Source organism: Cannabis sativa, unplaced genomic scaffold (genome assembly GCF_029168945.1).
Source record: "Cannabis sativa cultivar Pink pepper isolate KNU-18-1 unplaced genomic scaffold, ASM2916894v1 Contig7, whole genome shotgun sequence".
Classification (NCBI taxonomy): Eukaryota; Viridiplantae; Streptophyta; class Magnoliopsida; order Rosales; family Cannabaceae; genus Cannabis; species Cannabis sativa.
In genome coordinates this window covers 2,309,967-2,314,683 of record NW_026870043.1, presented here as the reverse complement: position 1 = coordinate 2,314,683, position 4,717 = coordinate 2,309,967, and the positions used below count along the sequence as shown (strand labels likewise).

Here is a 4,717-nt window from a genome sequence, read left to right as displayed (position 1 = left end):
CATCTTACCATGTGTCATTATGCTAATGCAGAAAATATATGTTTCAATTGTAAGAATCCAATCTACACAAGTAAAGAAAGATGGTGTAATAAAGTAATTGCAAACATTAAATTTAAATAATAATCATTCAGAAAATCTATACTTACATGAAACGGTTAGATCAAACCTATAACAAATTAGAATTCGAATATTAAAACCCTTGACCACAAATTAGAAATCCCCAAAATCTAGGGTTTGCGTTTATCAAAATCATACACGATAGATATACAAATTATAGTAATATAACAAAATATCATTATATTATATTTATCTAAATTATTTGAATTTAAATTATTTTAAAATACTATATTTTATTAAAATAAAACTCTATACGATTAAAATTTCATATTTATCTTTATTCAAAAAGAAAAAAAAAATTGATAAAAAAAATATGATATTAAAGTGATATTAAAGTGATGAGTATTAACATTATGTGGGAGAATAAGCAGAGAGAAAAATCTAGAGAAGAAGAGAAGTGGTGTAACTGTACGGCCAACAAAAAAAATTAGAGGGTATCTGATTCTGTTATATATATTGGGATGGAAAAAGAGAGAGAAGAGATGAGATATAAATGGGTTTTGGGTTGATGAGAGTGGAAGTCCTTCTTAGCTAGCTCTGATATAAATTAGAACAGGAATGTCCAAATTGTAATAGAAAAAGGAATACATTACAACAGCAAAAACCCAATCGTATTGATATAGTAATTGTTCAATAGCAAAAACCCAATCTTATTTTTTGGATTTAATGGGATTCAAAAACCCAATCGTATTGATATAATAAATCCACCTTCAAGCCCCAACTACTCTCCTCTCATGTTTGGCTCCACAGAAAATCCACCAAGATAATTTGAGAAACTCTCTCTAACACACCAATCAAACCTACTCTTCTGCTCCATATCTTAGATTGGAAAAAAAAAACAAAATACATCATCAATTTCGCCAATTCACCATGGTTGGGGCTATAAAGGCAGCCATTGGATACGCTGTCCTAACCTTTATGTGGATCTTCTGTGCTTCCACTTTGGGTGCTGTAACTGTTGTTCTTTCCACCACTTTTGGTGTTAATGGCGTTCTTTGGCCCTCTTTTTTCATCACTACCGCTCTCATTTTCATTTTTGTCATCGTTTTTACCTTCGTCGGTGACCTCCTTGGCAGAGCTAGCTTCAATCCTACCGGAACCGCCGCTTTTTACGATGTTGGTGTTGGTTCTGATAATATTAGTTAGATGTTAGTTGGTACATAAGAATAACCTTCATTTTGGATATATACTCCTCCAAGTCTAGCATCTATTATTTCAATCCAAACAACGTAAACATGAGCAAATTTGAGCTCAAATACATAATTCAATTATTAAATCCAAAAACTAAAGAAAAATATTTGAATTACTTCAACTTCCATTAATAATTCACACTTAGTCAAGCAAAAAGAAAAAAAAAACAAAACTTACCTTTATATAATCAAATATCAGTTCGAATCTATCGCAGTTATTGCTCTGATCTGCACGTCTGTGTTTCGTAATCAAAGAAGATAGGGCATCCATGGCTTCTTGGTATGCAGTTGCTTTAGGATCTTCATCTCATGTCTGCCAAACCAATTTATAGCCATCTGATGTTGGAGATCCAAACCATTTTCGAGTAACCGATTTCAACCTCTCATCCTTAACCTCACAAAACTTTTGGTCCCAAGCTTTTGGCTCCACGGCCTCGAACCCTAACCCAGGTGTCCGATCATTGGAGGCTAGATTAGCCTTCTCCTTCCAATCAACAACGTATGTTGAAACCCTTCTCCTAAACTTGTTCTGAAACTCACTCCAAGCTTGGTACTTGAAGTGGTTCACCACAGCTCTCTTCAGGCTCATTGTCACAGTCTTGTACCGATCCTTCATTTTAAAATGGTGAATTGCATTGAGTAGGGAGTGTTGGAAATTATTTTACCAGGATCTAGATTTACTAACAAGTATGTTGGATTAACAACCTAATATGAATTCTAAAACAATGAAAATAAACACATATAAAGTTAGAAAACCTTACAGTGGGTGCAGCGGAATAATATGACTCCTTCCGTTCAGATCTCTAGCCCTTGATTCCTTTCTGTAGCAGAGCATCACCAAGATCTGAACCTGGATCTTCTTTTCTCCTTCTTTGATGCAGAAATTCCATAGTCTTCCACACTATGATTGAGATACCACTTGATGTGTGTGGGCACTACTCATCTCTCAAGGATTTCGAAATTTCTCTCTATTTTTCTCTCTCAATTTCGTGGCTTTTCATGCATACAAGAGAAGAGAGCAAGGTTGCTTTATATAGGGAAAAGGGAGAGCACAACTTTCCAAATAAAACAGTTTCCTTAATTACTGTGTAATTGATTAACTGCCTTATTTAGTGTGATCCACCACTTTCCTATCATAGCTAGGCTTTGATTAGCAATTACATGGCAATTAAAAAATACAATAATAATTGGGAAACACAAAGGGAGTGTTTCGGCCATAGAGGGAATATGGGCCTCACTTGGATTTTGCAGTTTCCTCAATTTTATTTCAATTTCTCCAAAAATGCCATTTTTCCAATTCTAATCATTTAAATGCCAAAACTAATTATTTAATAACTAAAATAGATTATTAAATAATATTGTCATTTAAAATAATTATTAATTAGACATACAAAGTCTCTTAATTAATAATTAAACCTAGAAACCCTTTTCTTTACGATTTCATCCTTAAACTGTGAGAATTCATAAAGTAGACATAGTCTAACTTTTAGAATTATAATTGATTAATTAAAATCAATTAACTGAGTCTTACAAGCAGTATGGTCTCAACTAGTATGGGGACCATGGGTCTATATAACCGAGCTTCCAATAAGTCGAACCGAATTTACCAAGTAAATTCCCTAACTTATTAATTCCTCATTGAATCCACACTTAGAACTTGGAATTGCACTCTCAGTCATATAGAAACGCTCTATATGTTCCACGATATAGACACGTCATTAGTTATCCATTGTTATAACCCTAATGTGATCAATGATCCTCTATATAGATGATTTACACTGTACAGGGATTAAATTACCGTAACACCCTACAATGTATTTTATCCTTAAAACACTTAACCCTGTATAAATGATATTTCACCTAAGTGAAATGAGATCTCCACCATTTATCTTCGTTTGGTTAAGCTCGAAGGAAATCATCCTTTACTTCTATTTGCCAAATGGAAGCTATAGATTCCATATTTATGTTAGCGCTCCCCCACTCAATTGCACTACCGTGTTCCCAAAATGTACGTATTGCCCAGACTAAAGATTAGGCTTAACTAACAAATCAAAGAACACGAATAATACTCTTGAAATTGAGCCTAACCATATCAGGATTTCGATCATGTGATCTAGGATCAACAGTTGATATTGAATTGAATAGATATTACGGTAAGTTTTAACATATCTAATCAAAGTTCAATATCGGTCCCTTCCGATGTATACTCCATACATCCGATACTGGTAAACTTTGCCAATGTCCTGGAAAGGACATAACACTTTTCCAAGGTGTAAGAATACATATTGCTGATTATACCATGTCAGTCTAAATCCAGTGTTCTGACAAATCAGGGAATCAACTTTTGAACATATAATAAAGATTATATTCCACTGTGCTGACAACACTATAATCTTTAACAAACTCATATGTTCTGGACTTAAAAAGAATTCATACATTATATACCTATAATCATGAAATAAATCATGTGAACCATGCAACATAAAATGTTATTTCTGATCTTTATTAATAAGTAAATCTGATTATATGAAATGAGTTTTATTTAGGGCATAAAACCCAACAGGGAGGCATTCGCTGCATCCAGTAGCACAATAAACTTGTGTCTCTGCTCCACAGATCTTCGACACGTGTACCCTTGAGTCACACCCTCTGGTGGGTGGGACCGTTGGCTAGATGGACCGAATTCGTTACATCTAATAGAGATTTGACCAATATAATTAGGTTTAGCAGATGGTGAGAATGTTGGGAGTAGAAATTGTAACATTGATTTAGATGGTTTTGAGAAATTGAACCATGATGGTGAGTAAATGAATTCATCCACATCAACGAACATCATCCAATTGCACAAATCCTTACTCTGGATTGCGCTGTGGGAGAACCCTGCCATGGCGATTGGGGTATGAGTAGAGTAGAGGCGAGAGAGAGAGAAGTCAAAAGGAGTGAGATTGGGTTTGAAAGGTGGAGAAGTATGAAGATAAATAAATAGGTAAGTGGCGGTTCCGGTAGCTAATTCGTGAAAAGCGGCGGTTATTCATGTGGCTGGTACAAAGGGAAAGGTTATTCATAGCTAATATTTTTGTGATATTAATGGGATTTGTTTTATTTTTATTTTATTATATATAAATAAAAAGTCACCCATGAATTTCTCATAAACCAAGAATTCAGTTATATAGGCACACTTTATATAGAACTAGATGAAAGCTACGTACAAGGTATGTATAATTTGTTTTATTTTAGTTATTATATAATTTAATTTTGAATAATATAACACATAATGAATTTTTAAATATAAAGTAATTAATCAAGAAAGATTATTATTAATTATTATCTGGTTATTTTTATTTAAATACACATAAAAGATTATAATGAATTATGAAAATAAAGACTAAATGCAATATGCTAGTGATGTT

The 4,717-nt window shown here is 33.4% G+C and overlaps 1 protein-coding gene across 1 annotated transcript; it reads right to left on the bottom strand.

Moving 5' to 3' along the window:
• Positions 1-1,614: 1,614 nt before the first annotated feature.
• Positions 1,615-4,194, bottom strand: LOC115717902 (glycosyltransferase family 92 protein At1g27200-like). Its single transcript, XM_061108168.1, has 2 exons — positions 3,864-4,194; positions 1,615-1,964 (listed from the first exon to the last, which is right to left on the bottom strand). The coding sequence occupies exons 1-2, from the start codon at positions 4,192-4,194 to the stop codon at positions 1,615-1,617; spliced, it is 681 nt and encodes a 226-aa protein (XP_060964151.1).
• Between the last annotated feature and the right edge of the window lie 523 nt (positions 4,195-4,717).